Here is a 20,944-nt window from a genome sequence, read left to right as displayed (position 1 = left end):
ATCTCAGGGAAGAGGATAACCTAAAGGCTAAGGTTAAGATGCTCACTAGGGAACTAGAGGTGTTGAAGACTAAGGACTTAAAGCCAACACGCGTGGCTAATCATGCAGAGTCTTTTGGACCATGTTTTGTGTGTGGCGGAGTAGATCATCTTGCCAAAGAGTGTCTCACATTTGCTGAAATGAGAGGGATGTATGTAATGCCTTAGGTATGTACATGAAGCTTGTTGCACCTTTCTCTGATACCTACAATTCTGGGTGGCGTAATCACCCCAATTTTAGTTGGAAATCTGAAAAACAGCCGCCTGCACAACCCCCTAGATCATATCCTGCACCATATCATGCACCTCATCTTCTAGGAGTCCTTTAGAAGGCACTTTGCATGCTTTTATTGAGGCACAGAGTAAAACTAATCAAAAGTTTGAATCTTTGATTATGCAGGTTGTTGAAGAAAACAAAGAGATAAAGAGTCATATATCCAAGATAATGAGCTCCTTGAGTATGAATGAGCGTGGCAAGTTTCCTTCTTAACCTCAATCCGCACCTCAAGGTCAACATGTGGCACAAAAAAATTTAAAAGAAGTCAATGCAATTATGACAAGAAGTGGTAAGTCCTTACACATCCCGACAACTGATAAGCAAGAGGATGTTGAAGAGGAACAAAGCAATGATAGTACCAAGTTCCCCAAGGATGCCGAGGTAATCAAGAGTCCGGTTAAGGTACCATTTCCTCAAGCTTTAAAATCTGGTATGCAAACTTTGAATCCTAGTAATGAAATTTTGGAGAACCTCAGGCAGGTAAAGATTAACCTTCCTCTTTTGCATGTTATTAAACAAGTTCCCACTTATGCAAAAGTTTTTAAAGATTTGTGTACAGTTAAGAGGAAGCACCATGTTAAGAAGACAACATTTCTGATAGAGCAAGTTAGTGCTCTAATTGAACAGCGAATTCCTCCTAAGTATAAGGATCCCGGTTGTCCAACCATTGCATGTAATATTGGGAATCATGAGTTTGGGCAAGCCTTGCTAGATCTAGGAGCTAGTGTTAATTTGATGCCTTATTCCATTTATTTGCAGCTTGGTTTGGGTGAAATTAAGCCTACTTCTGTTGTGCTTCAGTTGGCTGATCGTTCAGTTAAGAAACCGAGAGGGATAGTTGAGGATGTTTTGATCCAAATTGACAAGTTTTATTATCCTGTTGATTTCTTAATTTTGGACACTCAATCAGTTGTTGAGTCTAACTCTAAGGTTCCTCTCATATTAGGTAGACATTTCCTTGCTACGGCTAATGCACTTATAAATTGCAGGAATGGGTTGATGAAGCTATCTTTTGGAAACATGACCATGGAGGTCAACATTTTCCATATTGAGAAACAACCAACAGATGACGAGTGCCACCAAACGTACATGATTGACACACTCATAGACAAGGGAGTTCACACAACTCATGATTTTGATCCCCTTGAATATTCCCTTGTGAATTCTGAGTTTTATACATCTGTTAATGATTCATCTGATGTTATTGATATTTGTGCTGTTTTTTATGAAACTCAGGATTATGGCACACAGATTTGGCAACAGAAATTTAAGGAGTTGCCTAAAAAATGTGAAAAACAGATTCCTGTAAGTATGAAAGCACCAAGAGTTAAATTGAAACCTTTGTCTAAGTCTAAAGTCTATAAGGTTAAAATGAAAACGTTTCATGACAAAAATATTCTTAGGAAGAGGTTTAAACGTAATGACCAAATATACTTATATGATTTTGGATTTCACAAGCACCAAGGAAAAATTCGGTTTAGGTGGACTGACCCCTTTGTAGTGAAGAATGTTTTTGTAAATGGGGGGTAGAAATAGAAGATCGTATCTTTAAAGTAAATGGTCAACGCCTTAAAGTATTAATTGATAGGCAAGTTCCAGAAGTGGAAGACATTCCACTTGTGGATCTATCCAGGTATGTTGTTCTTTATTTATTTTGTTTTGCTTTGTTTTATTTTGGTTTTCTCTTAGTTTTTTTCTTTTCTTTTTTGTTTGCTGTTGTTTTCTTTGTTTTTGATTGTAGGATAATTTCATTTCATCATTTCATGTTACCATCTTTGATGCTTAGCGAGCTACTATCGTCACTCATCAGGTGTATTATACCATTTTTAGTTACTCTCCATTTAATTTTGATTTTTAAACATTAAGGACAATGTTTCATTTAAGTTAGGGGGTGGTGGTGCAAATTCAGTATGTAAAATGCTTGTTGGAACTCTGTGGCATATTTTCATATGTCAATATTTTTTTTTAATTTACATCACGCGTGCATCATTTTCACATGTGTACTCATTCTCATTCATAGCCATCTTCGTGAATTCACCAAACCCACCATAATCATTTTTGCTAAAGCATTCATAGAACCCTTAATGCACTAATCCAAGTTTTGTGGTAAGATGGTGGTTTGACACATGTAGCTAGAGAACTCTTTTGCTTAAGTATTCATGTGAGTTTGGAGAGGATTGAGAGCATACAAATGCAGTAAATTGTGATAAGCGTTCATTGATCTATTGAATTGGGCATTTCTTTTGAGAATATCATTACATGGTTTGCGGTACAATGGTGGATATACTTGGGATATGACGAAGGTCAACTTAGGATTAACGTTTGAGCCTTTCAAGCTATCATTTCCATCATAGACCCCTAGTAGCCAACTTTGAGCCAATAAACACTTGTAGCTTTTTCTTTTCATATGCCCATATCATCCATGCCTCTCCACATTGGAGTATAACCTATACACAGATTTTCTTACCCTTTTTACTTCCAAACGTATACTAGGTGTGGAATTTGTATTTTCTTTCTTTAATTTTATCATTTTCAATTAAGAAGAAGAAGAAGACGACAGAAAAAAGAGAAGAGTACAAGTTGCAAAGTGTTTAATTGAGTGAGCCCCAAAAAAAAAAAGTTTGGTAGAGATGGAAAGAATACTAAAGTGGCCTGTGTTTGTCCATCAAATTGTTGAAAAAAAAAAGAGGAAGAAGAAGGAAAAGCATTATTATTTGATGATCTGAAAAGTTGGAGAGTATATCAAGTGAGAAGTGTGGTCTATTGAGATATTTAATAAAACTCCCTTTGTATATACTTGGAAGTTTTTTAATCCCTTTCATCCTTTTTTTTTTTTTATATAACCCCAAAACCAAGCCACATTATAACCTTTTTTGTTGACCATTCTGATCCTAAGTAAGCTGTTGGAAAGATTGATGGAATTCTCATTTGTTAGTGTTCCTATCATAAGATCAATGTTTGCTTGTTGCTTGTACATAATTGCCTAATTTTCCATGAGAGTGTGTATACACCCATTGTCAACTCCATAGAGAAAGCCTTTACACGAAACACTATTATACCCGTGAGTTATGGAATTAAACATTTTGCTTAAGATGTTCTTGATGTTGCATGTGTCAAGGTTAGTGGTACGATGGTTATGGCTTGGCGAACACACACACACTCTGTGGATTGCTATAGGTGGATTGATCTTGATGGGTTATTAGATTCCTTAGATTGTTTTGATATGTGAATCTGGAAAGTGTGATTTGATGGCCTTTATGTGTGATTTTCGTTCTTTTGTTTTATCATTCTCAATTTATCGTTGATGTTTTCTTCTCCGAATAATCATAGAATTTATTCTGTTTATAGATTCAGTCATGCTTTTTCTATTCAATGGATTAGTTCTTTGATTATGTTTGGATCAATTATTTATCTATATTGATCTAGTTTTTTTGCTGCAATATCGCTCCCTGAGTATATTGTCGTCATTGGATTTTCTCAATAGGGGTAGTAATTTACGTATTTTAAAAGTGGTGATTGATTTTTCAAAGGGTTAAATTTGATTTAATTTTGGTATATAAATTTATATCTTCCAATTAGGAATTTCGTAAATTGAGTTCCTAATTGAATTATCCAATGAATTAAGAATAATTTAAATACCGGATTTGTGCAAGGGACTCCCGACGCTCTACTGTTCATCAAATTTGAGTACTTTTTCTGTTAATCACTTTGCTTCACTTTAATTTACATTTAAAATTAATCTTTGTTCCCCACTACTTATTTAATATTTTTCTTTATTTTTTTATTCCTCTTGCTATTCTTTTAATTTGTCTCCTTGTGAAATCGATACCCCAGAGTTGTGCTACAACTACTATATTATTCTTTGGAAGAATAAATTAGAACACGGATTTCTTGGTGCCAATTCGTCCAAAGCTAGAACTGAACTCAGAGGGTCAAGGAGGGGTGTAAATGAAGAATTTTCCCTTGAGAAATGGTCTAAAATGTACATACTGGTTCACCAAGATTCCAATTTCCGTTGACCTGGGAATTGACACGGCTTTGTTTCTATTGACATGGGATGGATCAAAGCTAATCTTCTAAATCAGTCTAAGAATAATGTAAAACAACAATAATATCAAAAAGGTCCAGATCCAATGGGCTAGAATACTTGAAAATGAAATTTAGCTCAAAACAGGGTTTAGAGATGACTAATCATCTTTAACTTGATTAATGACCTTAACTCAAGTTAGAAGCCTAACAATGGCTTCAGATAAGCACCTTAGTGGCATGTGGCACTACTTGGGCTTGAGAGAATTCAATGACATGGTGTATGTACACTTCAATAGGAAGAATGAAATAAAAGACGGGTTTCTTGGAGCCAATTCGTCCAAAGCTAGAACTAAACGGGATGGTCCAAGTAGAGTGTAAATGAGGAATTTTTCGTTGAGAAATTGGTCTAAAAGGTCTCGGCTCGGGGCAGATTTGTAGCAAGGCGCTACTTGTATCAAGGTTCTGATTCGCTGTGATTTGGGCAATGACATGGCTTTCCTTCTATTGACATGTGATGGATATGGACTAATCTTCTAATTCAATCTAAGAATGATGAAAAAAAAAATATTAATGGCAATAAGGTCCTGATCGAAATGGCTAGAAAGAATTAAAAAGGAAATTAAGCTCAAAACAGGGTTTAGAGATGACTAATCATCTTTAAGTTGATTAATGCGCTTAATTCGGGTTAGAATCATAAAAATGGCTAGATGAGCACCTTAGACGCGTGTGGCACTTCTTTGGCTTGTGGGGAACGAATGGAATGTTGTGTGCAGGCTTCAATAGGAAGAATGAAGTGAAAGACAGATTTCTTGGTGCCAATTCTTCCTAACCTAGAACTGAACTACGAGGGTCAGGGGGGTGTGGAGATGAAGAAGTTTCCCTTGAGAAAATGTCAAAAAGGACAAGGCTAAGGGTGGAATTGTACGAATGCACGTGAAGGTGCACCTATCTTCCGATTTGCTGTGAATTGGAAATTGAAATGGCTTCGGTTCTAGTGACGTGTGATAGATCATGGCTAATCTTCTAAATTAATCTAAGAATGATGTAAAACAACAATAATAGCAAAAAGGTGCAGATCGAACAGGCAAGAATGAATTTAAAGGGAAATTAATCTCAAAACATAGTTTAGAGATTACTTATCATTTTTAAGTTGATTAATGCGCTTCAGTCAAGTTAGAAACTTAACAATGGCTAGATGAGCACCTTAGGCGCGTGTGGCCTTTCTTGGGCTTGAGGGAAACTAATGGAACGGTGTGTGCAGGGTTCAATAGGAGGAATGAAGTAAAACACGGATTTCTTGGTGCCAATTCGTCCAATGCTAGAACTGAACTCGGAGGTTCAAGGAGGGGTGTAAATGGAGAAGTTTCCCTTGAAGAAAAGGTAAAAAAGGACAAGGCTAAGCGCGGAATTGTACGAATGCACGTGAAGGTGCACCTAGTTTCTGATTCACTATAAATTGGAAATTGACATGGCTTTGGTTCTAGTGGCGTGTGATAGATCAAGGCTAATCTTCTAAATCAATCTAAGAATGATGTAAAACAACAATAATATAAAAAAGGTGTAGATCGAACGGGCAAGAATGAATTTAAAGGGAAATTAAGCTCGAAATATGGTTTAGAGCTTACCAATCATATTTAAGTTGATTAATGCACTTAAGTCAAGTTAGAAACTTAACAATGGCTAGTTGAGCACCTTAGGCGCGTGTGGCACTTCTTGGGCTTGAGGGAAACTAATGGAACGGTGTGTGCGGAGTTCAGTAGGAATAATGAAGTAAAACACGGATTTCTTGGTATCATATCGTCCAAAGCTAGAACTGAACTCGGAGGGTCAATGAGAGGTGTAAATGAAGAAGTTTCCCTTGAGAAAATGGTCTAAAATGTACATGGTGGTGCACCAGCATTCCGATTGGCATTGACTTGGGAATTGACATGGCTTTGGTTCTATTGACATGTGATGGATCAAGGCTAATCTTCTAAATCTGTCTAAAAATGATGTAAAACAACAATAATATCAAAAAGATCCAGATCCAATGGGCTAGAATACCTTAAAAATGAAATTTAGCTCAAAATATGGTTTAGAGATGACTAATAATCTTTAACTTGATTAATGACCTTAACTCAAGTCAGAAGCCTAACAATGGCTTTAGATAAGCACCTTAGTGGCATGTGGCACTACTTGGGCTTGAGAGAATGTAATGGAACGGTATATGCAGACTTCAATAGGAAGATGATGGGAGCCAAGGTGGAGCTATCCTTAAAGATCCTTTGCAAATTCAGATGGGCCAATTACAAGATTAAAAGCCAAGAAGATCAAGGAAGCAATGCAAAGATTGGTGCAATCCACTTGGGATGAAGCTAGGAAGAGGCCAACACTCAAGATGGGCTTGAAGGAAGAAGAACCAATTTTGATCCACTTGATACAAGCTATAGAAGACGTGACTTAAAGATTGGGCCTATTGTTGTTAAGGCTTTCAATTTGTTTTACGGTATTTTATTATTAGTTTAGAAGAAATGGGATTGAGGATGCTTGGCCCACATATGTCTTATTTCTAATAGACTAGGGTTATTTTTGGGAAGGCCTTGTATTTTGGCCTAGGGTTTATTTGGAAAGTTATAATTTTATGTCTCACTAGGGTTTCAGAGGTTACAGTAGCGCAGCGTATGGCATTGTTCACGCTATAGTACCCGATGCATTGTTTACTTAGGGTTTTTGGGGATTGTCTATTTAAACCACTTGTAACCTCATTTGAGAGGCAGACTATATGGAATTGTCATTGAGAGTTGAGTTATCTCCTCTTGTTCTTCTTGAACTTTTGAACTTATCAAAGGTAAATCAAAACCTTTGTGGCGTTCCTCCTTTGTAATCTAGGTTCTTGAGACGGGTTCTTCAACGGGTCTAGATTTTAATATAATTTAGGTTCTTTGAACAAGTTCTGATCGGGTCTAGATTCTCCATCCATATACCTGAGTTTGGCATTCTTGGGGTTGTTTTTCCAGTATTGTTGTTGGGTCTCAAAGCAAGTCGATTGGGGTTCACATCATTTGGTAATCAGAGCAAGGTTTCCAATCAGGTGTAATTCTATCTTTTATCTATTGCGTCTTTAATTCTAGGGTTTCATTGTTCTAGGGTTGCCAAAAAAAAAAAAGTGTAGAAATTCGTTTTTCATAGGGCTGGCAGATTACTCTATCATTTTGGTTTCATGTTTATCAACATTGGTTGGCTAAGTTGCTTGTTTGAGGGCTGCCAAAATTTACACCATATAGAGGTTGGAAATTTCTGGAGTTTCTTGCATCTTTAAGTTTGTCAATTCCTTGGAGTGTCGTTTCATTGATTCTCTTCTATTTCCTTGTCAACTTTTTATGTGTTTGAATTCAATTGTTTGATTGTTACAATTGAATATTGCTGTTTGTGATTGAATCGGTGAGAAAAGAAAAGAAAAGAAAAGAAAAGAAAGGAAAGGAAAAGAAAAGAAAAGAAAAAAAATTTGAAAAAAAAAAAAAGGTACTAAACTCTTATTTTCCACTACTTGTCACCCACAGACTGATGGTCAGATTGAAGTAGTTAATAGGACTTTAACTCAGCTTTTATGCACTGTTGTTCATAAGAATTTAAAGACTTGGGAGGATTGTTTGCCATTTATAGAGTTTGCATATAATAGGACCATGCATACTACTACTTCATACTCTCCTTTTGAAATTGTTTATGGTTTTAATCCACTTACTCCTTTAGATTTGATGCCTTTGCCTATTGATGGCAGGAGTAGCTTAGATGGACAAAAGAATACAGAGTTGGTGAAGTCACTTCATGAGAGGGTACGGCTTCAAATTGTCCAAAAAAATGAAAGGTTTGCTTCCCAAGCCAATAAAGGGTGACGGCGTGTCATCTTTGAACCAGGAGATTGGGTTTGGGTTCACATGCGCAAAGAAAGATTCCCAGCCCATAGACGGACTAAGTTGCATCCTCGAGGAGATGGACCTTTTCAAATTCTTGAGAAAATTAATGACAATGCATATAAAGTGGATCTTCCAAGTGAATATAATGTTTCTGCTACCTTCAATATTTCTGATCTTTCTCCTTTTGATGTAGGTGAAGATTCGAGGTCGAATCCTTTTGAGGAGAGGGGGGAATGATGGGAACCAAGGTGGAGCTATCCTTAAAGATCCCTTGCAAATTCCAGATGGGCCAAGTACAAGATCAAGAGCCAAGAAGATCAAGGAAGCAATGCAAGGATTGGTGCAATCCACTTGGGATGAAGCTAGGAAGAGCCCAACACTCAAGATGGGCTTCAAGGAAAAAGAACCAATTTTGATCCACTTGATACTAGTTATGGAAGACATGACTTAGAGATTGGGCCTATTGTTGTTAAGGCTTTCAATTTGTTTAAAGGTATTTTATTATTAGTTTAGAAGAAGTGGGCTTGAGGATGCTTGGCCCACGTATGTCTTATTTCTAATGGACTAGGGTTATTTTTGGGAAGGCCTTGTATTTTTGGCCAAGGGTTTATTTGGAAAGTTATAATTTTATGTCTTACTAGGGTTTCAGAAGTAACTGTAGCGCGGCGTATGACACTGTTCACGCTACAGTACCCGACACATTGTTTACTTAGGGTTTTTGAGGATTGTCTATTTAAACCACTTGTAACCTCATTTGAGAGGCAGACTATATGGAATTGTCATTGAGAGTTGAGTTATCTCCTCTTGTTCTTCTTGAACTTCTGAACTTATCAAGGGTAAATCAAAACCTTTGTGGTATTCTTCCTTTGTAATCTAGGTTCTTTGAGACGGGTTCTTCAATGGGTCTAGATTTTGATATAATCTAAGTTCTTTGAACGAGTTCTCATCGGGTCTAGATTCTCCATCCATATACCTGAGTTTGGCTTTCTTGGGGTTGTTTTTCCAGTATTGTTGTTGGGTCTCAAAGCAAGTCTATTGGGGTTCACATCAATTGACATGTGATGGATATGGATTAATCTTCTAATTCAATCTAAGAATGATGAAAAAAAAAGATTAATGGCAATAAGGTCCTGATCGAAATGGCTAGAAAGAATTAAAAAGGAAATTGAGTTCAAAACATGGTTTAGAGATGACTAATCATCTTTAAGTTGATTAATGCCCTTAAGTAGAGTTAGAATCATAAGAATGGCTAGATTAGCACCTTAGGCGCGTGAGGCACTTCTTGGGCATGAGGGAAACCGATGGAATGTTGTGTGCGGGCTTCAATAGGAAGAATGAAGTGAAAGACGGATTTCTTGGTGCCAATTCATCCAAACCTAGAACTGAACTACGAGGGTTAGGGAGGTGTGTAGATGAAGAAGTTTCCCTTCAGGAAAAGGTCAAAAAGGACAAGGCTAAGGGCAGAATTGTACGAATGCACGTGAAGGTGTAGCTAGCTTCCGATTCGTTGTGAATTGAAAATTGACATGGCTTTGGTTCTAGTGACGTGTGATAGATCAAGGCTAATCTTCTAAATCAATCTAAGAATGATGTAAAACAACAATAATATCAAAAAGCTGCAGATCAAACAGGCAATAATGAATTTAAAGGTAAATTAAGCTCGAATTATGGTTTAGAGCTTACCGATCATATTTAAGTTGATTAATGCGATTAAGTCAAGTTAGAAACTTAACAATGGCTAGGTGAGCACCTTAGGCGCGTGTGGCACTTCTTGGGCTTGAGGGAAACTAATGGAACAGTGTGTGCCAATTCATCGAATGTTGATTAAGCTCCTGATCGAAATGGCTACGAAGAATTAAAAAGGAAATTAAGCTCAAAACAGGGTTTAGAGATGACTAATCATCTTTAAGTTGATTAATACCCTTAAGTCGAGTTAGAATCATAAGAATGGCTAGATGAGCACTGATTACACCCAAAGAATAATGCGGTAGTTGTAGCACAGCTTTGGGGTGGTGATTCCACAGGGAGACAAATTAAAAGAAAAGCAAGAGGAACAAAGAAACTAAAGAAAAATATTAAATAAGTAATGGAGAACAAAGATTAATTTTAAATGTAAATTTAAGTGAAGCAATGTGATTAACGGAAAAAGTACTCAAATTTAACGAACAGTAGAGTGTTGGGAATCCCTTGCACAAATCCAGTATTTTAATTATTCTTAATTCATTGGATAACTCAATTAGGAACTCAATTTACAAAATTCTCAATCGGAAGGTATAGATTTATAAACCAAAATTAAATCAAATTTAACCCTTTAAAAAATCATTCACCACTTTTAAAAAACGTAAATTACTACCCCTATTGAGAAAATCCAAAGACGACAATATACTCAGAGAGTGATATTGCAGCAAAAAACTAAATCAATATAGATAAATAATTGATCCAAACATAATCAAAGAACTAATCCATTCAATAGAATAAGCATGACTGAATCTATAAACAGAATAAATTCTATGATTATTCAGAGAAGAAAACATCAATGGTGAATTGAGAATGATAAAACAAAAGAGTTTTAGCAATTGAAAATCAAATACATGAATTAAAAATAAATTATAAATACCATCTAATGTGCAAGATCTGCCTCTTGTGCCTCTTCACCTCCATTTCGTGCTAATGATATACTTATATAGGGTAGGAAAGAAACCCTAATGTCCTCTTAATTTCCGCATAAAAAAATCGTCTAAATTTCAAGACTTAACTTGGCAGCCACGTACGGCCTTCAGGAGTTCGAATTTGGAAATTCTTATTAGAGACAAAGTTATAGCCCTTTAAGATAGCTTTCCAATGCATCAAGGATTTCATCAATTTGATATGTGAGTAAAAAGATACAGTTAAAAGACTAAAGTATGTCCAGACTATCTCCTAGCGAATTTTGGACTTGGACTTCTTGTGATTTCATTTTGTGATTTTTTTTCTTTTTCTTTTCTTCCAAATTGCTCTTAAACCCCATGAACGTCCTCCTTTGAATTTGACTAAGCTTCACTTGCTCTTTTATAAACTTTGAAATTAAACATAAAAAAAATGTTTAGGAGTATCCCAATGTAAATGAAATTCAATTAAAGAATACACATTAATTCTTATGATTTCTATTCACATTTTAGCATTTTAGTCCAATAATAGGGCATTTAGAGTGCACTTTCGCACACTCATCAAGCACCTTAGGCACGTGTGGCACTTCTTGGGCACGAGGGAAACCAATGGAATGTTGTGTGAGGGCTTCAATAGGAAGAATGATGTGAATCCCAATCGACTCGCTTTGAGACCCAACAATAATATTGGAAAAACAAACCCAAGAACGCCAAATTCAAGTCTATGAATGGAGAATTTAGACCTGTTGAGATCTCGTTTCAAGAACCTAGATTATATTAAAATCTAGACCCAATGAAATCCCGTCTTAAGAACCCAAATTATAAGGAGGAACACCACAAAGGTTGTGATTTACCTTTGATAAGTTCAAGAGTTCAATTAAGAACAAGAGAAGAAAACTCACTCACAATGAAAATTCAATAAAAAATGTCTTTTTTCTTAAATGAGGCTACAAGTGGTTTAAATAACAATCTCCAAAACCCTAAGTGAGCCGCAGTACTGTAGCGTGAATAGTGCTCAGGCTACAGTACTTCTAAAACCCTAGTTCACTTTAATTCACTTTAATTTATAACTTTCCAAATATGCCTGATTACGCCCAAAGAATAACGCGGTAGTTGTAGCACAGCTTTGGGGTGTCGATTCCACAGGGAGACAAATTAAAAGAATAGCAAGAGGAACAAAGAAACTAAAGAAAAAAATATTAAATAAGTAATAGAGAACAAAAATTAATTTTAAATGTAAATTCAAGTGAAGCAAAGTGATTAACAGAAAAAGTACTCAAATTTAACAAACAGTAGAGCGTCGGGAATCCCTTGCACAAATCTGGTATTTTAATTATTGTTAATTCATTGGATAACTCAATTAGGAACTCAATTCCCGCAATTCCCAATCGGAAGGTATAGATTTATAAACTAGACTTAAATCAAATGTAACCCTTTGAAAAAAACATTCACCACTTTTAAAAAACGTGAATTACTACCCCTATTGATAAAATCCAATGACGACAATATACTCAGGAAGCGATATTGCAGCAAAAAACTAAATCAATATAGATAAATAATTGATCCAAACATAATCAAAGAACTAATCCATTCAATAGAAAAAGCATGACTGAATCCATAAACACAATAAATTCTATGATTATTCGGAGAAGAAAACATCAACGATAAATTGAGAATGATAAAACAAAAGAGTTTTAGTAATTGAAAATCAAATACATGAATTAAGAATAAATTAGAAATACCATCTAATTTGCAAGTTCATCCCTAACCCTACTTGAGAATTTAGTTACCCATAAATATAATGAACAACAAAAATCTCCAGAGAAAACTGAAGCGAACGGTGGCCATGGAAGTGATTTTCTCCTCTCTTCAGATCTGCCTCTTGTGCCTCTTCCTCCCCTCCATTTCATGCTAATGATATGCTTATATAGGGTAAGAAAGAAACCCTAATGTCCTCTTGATTTCCGCATAAAAAAATGGCCTAAATTTTGGGACTTATCTTGTCAGCCACGTACAGCCTTCAGGAGTTCAAATTTGGAAATCCTTATTAGAGACAAAGTTATAGCCCTTTAAGATAGCTTTCCAATGCATCAAGAATCGCATCAATAAGATATGTGAGTAAAAGGATACAGTCAAAAGACTAAAGTATGTCCAGACTGTCTCCTAGCAAATTTCGGACTTGGACTTCTTGTAGTTTCATTTTGTGATTTTTTTTCTTTTTCTTATCTTCCAAATTGCTCTCAAACCCCATGAATGTCCTCCTTTGAATTTGGCTGGGCTTGACTTGCTCTTTTATAAACTCTGAAATTAGACATAAAAAAACTGCTTAGGAGTATCCCAACGTAAATAGAAATTCAATTTAAGAATACACATTAATTCTTATGATTTTTATTCACATTTTAGTATTTTAGTCCAATATAGGGTATATAGAGTGCCCTTTCGCACACTCATCACACCCCCCAACTTACTCCTTGCTAGTCCCTAGCAATTTTCATGTCAAAACAACGAAAGAGACCAAAGAAAATCACACATAAAGGCCATCAAGTCATACTTTCCAGATTCACATACCAAAACAATCTAAGGAATCCAATAACCCATCAAGATCAATCCACCTATAGCAATCCACAGAGTGTGTGTGTGTTCTCCAAGCCATAACCATCGTACCACTAATCTTGACACATGCAACATCAAGAACATCTTAAGCAAAAGGTTCAACTGCATAACTCACGGGTATAATAGTGTTTCGTGTAAAGGCTCTCTCTATGGAGTTGACAATGGGTGTATATACACTCTCATGGAAAATTAGGCAATTATGTACAAGCAACAAGCAAACATTGATCTTATGATAGGAACACTAACAAATGAGACTTCCATCAATCTTTTCAACAGCTTATTTAGGATCAGAATGGTCAACACAAAAGGTTGTAATGTGGCTTGGTTTTGGAGTTATATGAAAAAAAAGGATGAAATGGATTCAAAAACTTCCAAGTACATACAAATGGAATTTTATTAAATATCTCAATAGACCACACTTCTCACTTAATATACTCTCCAACTTTTCAGATCATCAAATAATAATGCTTTTCCTTCTTCTTCCCTTTTTTTTTTCAACAATTTGATGGACAAACACATGCCACTTTTGTATTCTTTCCATCTATACCAACTTCTTTTTTTTTTTTTTTTTTTTTGTTGGAGCTCACTCAATTGAACACTTTGCAACTTGTACTCTTCTCTTTTTTTCCGTCGTCTTCTTCTTCTCTTTTTTTTTTAATTGAAAATGATAAAATTAAAGAAAGAAAATACAAATTCCACACCTAGTATACACTTGGAAGTAAAAAGGGTAAGAAAATCTGTGTATAGGTTATACTCCAATGTGGAGAGGCATGGATGATATGGGCATATGAAAAGAAAAAGCTACAAGTGTTTTATTGGCTCAAAGTTGGCTACTAGGGGTCTATGATGGAAAGGATAGCTTGAAAGGCTCAAACGTTAATCCTAAGTTGACCTTCGTCATATCCCAAGTATATCCACCATTGTACTGCAAACCATGTAATGATATTCTCAAAAGAAGTGCCCAATTCAACAGATCAATGAACGCTTATCACAATTTACTGCATTTGTATGCTCTCAATCCTCTCCAAAATCACATGAAAACTTAAGCAAAAGAGTTCTCTAGCTACATGTGTCAAACCACCATCTTACCACAAAACTTGGATAAGTGCATTAAGGATTCTGTGAATGTTTCAGCAAAAAATGATCTGGTGGGTTTGGTGAATTCACGAAGATGGCTATGAATGACAATGAGTACACATGTGAAAATGATGCACATGTGATGCAAATTAAAAAAAATTGACACATGAAAATATGCCATAGAGTTCCAACAAGCATTTTAAAAACTGAATTTGCACCACCACCCCCCAACTTAAATGAAACATTGTCCTCAATGTTTAAGAATCAAAATTGAATGGGGTGTAACTGAAAATGGTAGAATACACCTGATGAGTGATGTGGGTAGCTCCCTAAACACCAAAGATGGTAATCTGAAATGACGAAATGAAACTATCCTGCAATCAAAAACAAAGAAAACAACAGCAAACAAAAAGAAAAAGAAAGAAAATAAAAAGAAAAAACAAAAACAAAACAAAACAAAACAAAATAAATAAAGAAACACATACCTTGGTGGTGTGGTCAAAGTTGATAGACTGGATCTACAAGTGGAATGTCTTCCACTTCCGGAACTTGCTTATCAATTAATATTTTAAGGCGTTGACCATTTACTTTAAAGATCCGACCATCCTTAGGATCTTCTATTTCTGCCGCCCCATTTACAAAAACATTCCTTACTAAAAATGGGCCAGTCCACCTAGACCGAAGTTTTCCTGGGTGCTTATGGAGTCTAGAATCATATAAAAACACTCGATCATTAAGCTTAAACATTTTTCTCAAAATATTTTTATAATGAAACGCTTTCATTTTAGCCTTATATATTCTAGAGCTCTCATAAGCATCATTTCTCAACTCCTCTAACTCGGTCAACTGAAATTTTCTAAGCTTACCTGCTTCTCCCATATCAAAATTGAAATGCTTGATGGCCTAATAAGCTCGATGCTCGAGCTCCACAGGTAAGTGGCAAGGCTTCCCAAAAACAAGCCTATAAGGTGACATACCTAAGGGAGTTTTGAAAGCTGTACGATAGGCCCAAAGCGCATCAACTAGTCTTAAAGACCAATCTTTGCGATCTGGATTGACCGTTTTTTCTAAAATTTGCTTAATTTCCCTGTTTGCAAGTTCTACCTGTCCACTTGTCTGGGGGTGGTAGGCAGTAGAGATCTTATGTACCACCCCATATTTTTTCATCAAAGCCTCAAAAGAACGGTTGCAAAAATGTGTACCCCGATCACTAATGATAGCACGTGGTGTACCAAATCGAGATAACACATTCTCTTTGAGAAATTTGATTACCGTCCTATTATCATTGCTCCTGCAAGCTGCTGCCTCTACCCATTTTGACACATAATCTACTGCCACAATAATATATTGATATCCAAAAGAAGGAGGAAATGGTCCCATAAAATCAATGCCCCAACAATCAAAAATTTCAATCACTAAAATTGGGTTTAAGGGCATCATATTACGACGGGATATAACTCCTAACTTTTGACACTTTTCACATGAGCGACAATAGATGTTTGCATCCTTAAATATGGTGGGCCAATAAAATCCACACTGCAGAATTTTTGCAGCGGTTTTCTTCATTGAAAAGTGGCCCCCACGAGCTTGAGAGTGACAAAATTCCAAGATGCTAGCAATCTCTTCATCAGGGATGCAACGCCTTAAAATTTGGTCAGGGCAGTATTTGAAAAGAAAAGGATCATCCCAATAGAAATTACGTACCTCAGTTATGAACTTCTTCTTGTCCTGAGCACTCCAATCCACCAGTATCTCACCTGCAGCCAAATAATTCACAATATGAGCAAACCATGGTAGAGAAGTAATAGATAGTAAATGCTCATTGGGAAAATCATCCCTAATTGGCAGGTGGTCAGAGGTGTCCTCAAATGTGAGCCTCGAGAGATGGTCAGCCACTACATTCTCCACTCCTTTCTTGTCTTTGATGGTGATGTCAAATTCCTGCAAAAGTAAAATCCATCGTATTAATCGTGCCTTAGCATCCTTCTTTGTAAGAAGGTACTTAAGGGCTGCATGATTCGTAAAAATAATAATAGGAAAACCAATCACGTAAGCACAAAATTTATCCAATGCAAACACTACATCTAGCAACTCTTTTTCAGTGGTGGAGTAATTCATCTGAGCACTATTTAGAGTTCTACTAGCATAGTAAATGACAAAAGGCTTTCCCTCCCTTCGCTATCCAAGTACAGCACCTACAGCAAAATCACTTGCATCACACATAATCTCAAAAGGTAAAGTCCAATCAGGTGGCTGCATTATGGTTGCTGAGGTAAGCTTGCCAATTAGCATTTTAAAGGCCTCTTGACAATCTTGTGTCCACTCAAATGGGGCATCTTTAGCTAGGAGGTCACATAGTGGTCTAGATATGGTGGAAAAATTCTGTATGAATCTCCTATAAAAGCTCGCATGACCAAGAAAGGATCTCACGTCCTTTACTGTCCTAGGTGTAGGCAACTTAAAGATTAATTCAATCTTAGATTGATCTACCTCTATCCCCCTAGAAGAAATAATATGCCCTAACACAATACCTGAAGGTACCATAAAGTGGCATTTTTCCCAATTCAAAACCAATTCCTTCTCCTCACAGCGAGTCAACACCCTCTCTAAATTCAATAAGCATGCATCAAAAGTAGATCCAAAAACAGTCAAGTCATCCATAAAAACTTCCATGCAATTTTCAACCATGTCACTAAAAATGCTCATCATGCAACGTTGAAAAGTAGCAGGTGCATTACACAATCCAAATGGCATTCTATGAAAAGCATAAGTACCGAAAGGACAAGTGAAAGTGGTTTTATCCTGGTCTTCCAATGCAATTTCAATTTGATAATAACCAGAATAACCATCCAAGAAACAATAGAAAGGATGACCAGCCACACGCTCAAGAATTTGATCAATAAAAGGGAGAGGAAAATGGTCTTTCCGAGTGGCAGCATTCAATTTTCTATAATCAATGCACATCTGCCACCCAGTCACAAGTTTTGTAGGGACTAGCTCTCCCAGGTCATTCTTCACCACAGTAACACTTGACTTCTTAGAAACAACCTGTGTAGGACTTACCCATTTACTATCAGCAATAGGATATATGATTCCTGCATCTAATAGTTTCAACACTTCATTTTTCACCACTTCTTTCATAGTAGGATTAAGCCTACGCTGGGGGTCTCTACGAGGGCTAGTTCCTTCCTCCAAATTAATTTTATGAGAACAGACCAGGGGACTAACACCTTTTATATCAGCAATGCTCCAACCTAAGGCTGACTTATGCTCACTTAGGATCCGAATTAATTTCTCACCTTGAGACTCAGACAATTCAGATGAGATAATAACAGGAAAAGTATCACTTGGACTAAGGAAAACATACTTTAAACCCTTAGGCAGAGGTTTCAGTTCAACTTTGGGTGCCTCCACACTTGAAGGAATTTGCTTTTCCTCTCTCTCAGGCAACTCCTCAAACTTCGGTTGCCAGGCCTGAGTGCCATAATCCTGAGTTCTATCAAAGATAGCACAAATATCAACTACATCAGATGGATTACTGATAGAATCAAACTCAGAATTAACAAGAAAATACTCAAGGGGGTCAAAATCATGAGCTATAGAAACTCCCTTTTCTATGGGTGAGTCAATCATGTATGTCTGGTGGCTCTCGTCATCATCTTCTGGCTGTCTTGCAATATGGAAGATATTCACCTCAAGAGTCATGTTTCCAAAAGAAAGCTTCATGAGCCCCTTCCTGCAATTAATAAGAGCATTAGCAGTGGCAAGGAAAGGCCTACCTAAAATCACAGGAATTTTAGAAGTAGTATCAACAACAGAGCTAGTGTCAAGGATTAGGAAATCAACAGGATAATAAAATTTATCAATTTGAATTAGAACATCCTCTACCACACCCCGGAGTACTTTGACTGAACGGTCATCCAATTGTAATACCACAGTGGTTGGTTTGATTTCTCCCAACCCCAACTGCAAATAAATAGAATATGGCATTAGATTGACGCTAGCTCCTAAATCTAGCAAAGCTTGCCCAAACTCATGATTTCCAATGCAGCATGCAATGGTTGGGCAACCAGGATCCTTGTACTTGGGAGGAATCCGCTGCTTAATTAGAGCACTAACTTGCTTTGTCAGAAATGCTGTCTTCTTAACATGGTGCTTCCTCTTGACTGTACACAAATCTTTAAGAACTTTTGCGTAAGTAGGAACTTGTTTAATAACATGCAAAAGAGGGAGGTTAATTTTTACCTGCTTGAGATTCTCCAAGATTTCATTGTTAGGATCCAAAGTTCGCTTATTCAGTTTTAAAGCTTGAGGAAATGGTACATTAACTGGGCTCTTTATTACCTCGGCTTCTTTGGGCAGCTCGGCACCACTATTGCTTTGATCCTCTTCCACATCCTCTGATTTGTTCGTTGTTGGGATGTGTAATGACTTACCACTTCGTGTCACAATGGCATTCGCATCCTTCAAATTCTCTTGTGCCATGTGTTGACCATGGGGTACGGATTGAGCTTGAGAAGGAAACTTACCTTGCTCATTCATACTCAAGGAGCTCATCAATTTGGACACTTGGCTTTTTATCTCCTTATTTTCTTCAACAACCTGTGTAATCAAAGATTCAAACTTTTGGTTAGTCTTACCTTGTGCCTCAATAAAAGCATGTAAAGTATCTTCTAAGGGGCTCCTAGAAGATGAAGGTGCATGATATGGTGTAGGATATGATCTAGGGGGTTGTGCAGGTGGCTGGTTTTCAGACTTCCAGCTAAAATTGGGGTGATTACGCCACCCCGGATTATAGGTGTCAGAGAAATGTGTAAAAGGCTTCTTGTACATACCTCAGGCATTACATTGTTCCTCATATATTTCTCTCATCTCAGCCAATGTGGGAGACTCTTGAGCAAGGTGATCTACCCCACCACACACAAAGCATGGTCCAAAAGACTCTACATGATTAGCCACGTGTGTTGGCTTTAAGTCCTTAGTCTTCAACGCCTCTAGCTCTCTAGTGAGCATCTCAACCTTAGCTTTTAGGTTATCTTCTTCCCTGAGATGGTAAATTCCACCACCATTTAGGTTTCCTGCAGGTCGTGACCTATTTGTGCTCTCAGTAGCACTAGGTCATGTCCAAGTGTGAGCTTTTTCAGCAAGCTCATTGAGGTATTCTATGGCTTCATCAGGATCTTTCTGTAAGAACTCACTATTACACATCATCTCCACAAATTGACGCTCTCTAGGTGTAAGTCCCTGATAAAACAAAAGAGTTTTAGCAATTGAAAATCAAATACATGAATTAAGAATAAATTAGAAATACCATCTAATGTGCAAGTTCATCCCTAACCCTACTTGAGAATTTAGTTACCCATAAATATAATCGACAACAAAAATCTCCAGAGAAAACTGAAGCGAACGGTGGCCATGGAAGTGATTTTCTCCTCTCTTCAGATCTGCCTCTTGTGCCTCTTCCTCCCCTCCATTTCATGCTAATGATATGCTTATATAGGGTAAGAAAGAAACCCTAATGTCCTCTTGATTTTCGCATAAAAAAATCGCCTAAATTTTAAGACTTAACTTGGTAGCCACGTACAGTCTTCAGGAGTTCGAATTTGGAAATCCTTATTACGGACAAAGTTATAGTCCTTTAAGATAGATTTCCAATGCATCAAGAATCGCATCAATCCGATATATGAGTAAAAAGATACAGTCAAAAGACTAAAGTATGTCCAGACTGTCTCCTAGCGAATTTCGGACTTGGACTTCTTGTGGTTTCATTTTGTGATTTTTTTCTTTTTCTTTTCTTCCAAATTGCTCTCAAACCCCATGAATGTCCTCCTTTGAATTTGGCTGGGCTTGACTTGCTCTTTTATAAACTCTGAAATTAGACATAAAAAAAACTGCTTAGGAGTATCCCAACGTAAATAGAAATTCAATTTAAGAATACACATTAATTCCTATGATTTCTATTCACATTTTAGTATTTTAGTCCAATAATAGGGTATATAGAGTGCACTTTCACACACTCATCAGTCCCTCATAAAAATAGCTCACTAAGCGCCAATTCTCATACCCATGGTGAGGACACATACTCAATAGCTCCTTAAATCTCTCCCAAGACTGATACAAAGTCTCACTGTCCTTTTGTACAAAGATGGAGATTTGTCTTTTTAAAGCATTGGTCTTATGTTAGGGAAAGTACTTATTAAAAAAGACCTAAGTCATCTCATTCCATGACCCAATAGATCGTGGTCTCAAAGAGTATAGCCAACTCTTAGCTCTATCCTTCAAAGAGAAAGGAAAGAACTTAAGTCTCACAATGTCATCAGTTGCATTTTGACTATGAAAAGTCGCAACTACTTCCTCAAACTCCCTAATGTG

General features: G+C 36.7%; 1 protein-coding gene and 1 non-coding gene across 2 annotated transcripts in view; one reads left to right on the top strand and one right to left on the bottom strand.

The window, feature by feature from the left end:
* Positions 1-19,135, bottom strand: part of LOC122318232 — a gene marked incomplete at both ends in the record, with an annotated part of 38,991 nt that extends 19,856 nt beyond the window's left edge. The window contains one exon of the mRNA XM_043135436.1: positions 18,540-19,135. Within this exon, the coding sequence (XP_042991370.1) occupies positions 18,540-19,135 (596 nt within the window). The remainder of the gene's footprint in view (positions 1-18,539) is intronic.
* Positions 19,136-20,633: 1,498 nt separating this feature from the next.
* Positions 20,634-20,741, top strand: LOC122274832. Its single transcript, XR_006228375.1, has one exon. It is a non-coding gene; the product is annotated as a small nucleolar RNA R71 (small nucleolar RNA).
* Positions 20,742-20,944: the final 203 nt, after the last annotated feature.

The sequence above is a fragment of the Carya illinoinensis genome, chromosome 8 (assembly GCF_018687715.1).
Source record: "Carya illinoinensis cultivar Pawnee chromosome 8, C.illinoinensisPawnee_v1, whole genome shotgun sequence".
Classification (NCBI taxonomy): domain Eukaryota; kingdom Viridiplantae; phylum Streptophyta; class Magnoliopsida; order Fagales; family Juglandaceae; genus Carya; species Carya illinoinensis.
This window is presented reverse-complemented; position numbering and strand designations above follow the sequence as displayed.